General features: G+C 54.2%; 1 protein-coding gene across 1 annotated transcript in view; it reads right to left on the bottom strand.

The window, feature by feature from the left end:
* Positions 1-6: 6 nt before the first annotated feature.
* Positions 7-417, bottom strand: part of LOC119591125 (chondroitin sulfate N-acetylgalactosaminyltransferase 2-like) — a gene marked incomplete in the record, with an annotated part of 15,310 nt that continues 14,899 nt past the window's right edge. The window contains 1 exon segment of the mRNA XM_037939838.1: positions 7-268. Coding sequence (XP_037795766.1) covers positions 10-268 — 259 coding nt within the window.

Raw genomic sequence — 417 nt, forward strand, 5'->3', positions numbered from 1 at the left:
TACTGACGACTACATCTCAGCCTTGAGTTGCTGTTCCTCAAGAGCCTGGCTGCCGGTGAGTGCATCGGCGCCGAGAGGGTGCTTCCCGAGGTCGTCCTTGAAGGCAATGAGGCCGAGGTGGGCGTGGGAGGCCTCGTTCAAAGCACGTGAAGTGATACAGGCACGGTACTGATCAGCTGAGAGGGACGTGGAACACTCCTTCGGGTGCCACAGGTGGAAGATCCCCGGGTCGGTGGAGCGGATCACGGAGAGCCTTGATTTGACGTATCTGCGAGTGGGGAAAAGGGGCTGTTAGGTGGCTGGGGTGTTAACTGTTCGCCGTTGGGTTGCTGCTGCTGGTTGTTAGGTTAGTACTGTTGTTCCCTCTCTTCTCTTATGCTAAGTAAAGTCTGAAGTACGTTTTTTTTTCTTTATTTT

This window comes from Penaeus monodon, chromosome 28 (assembly GCF_015228065.2).
Source record: "Penaeus monodon isolate SGIC_2016 chromosome 28, NSTDA_Pmon_1, whole genome shotgun sequence".
Lineage (NCBI taxonomy): Eukaryota > Metazoa > Arthropoda > Malacostraca > Decapoda > Penaeidae > Penaeus > Penaeus monodon.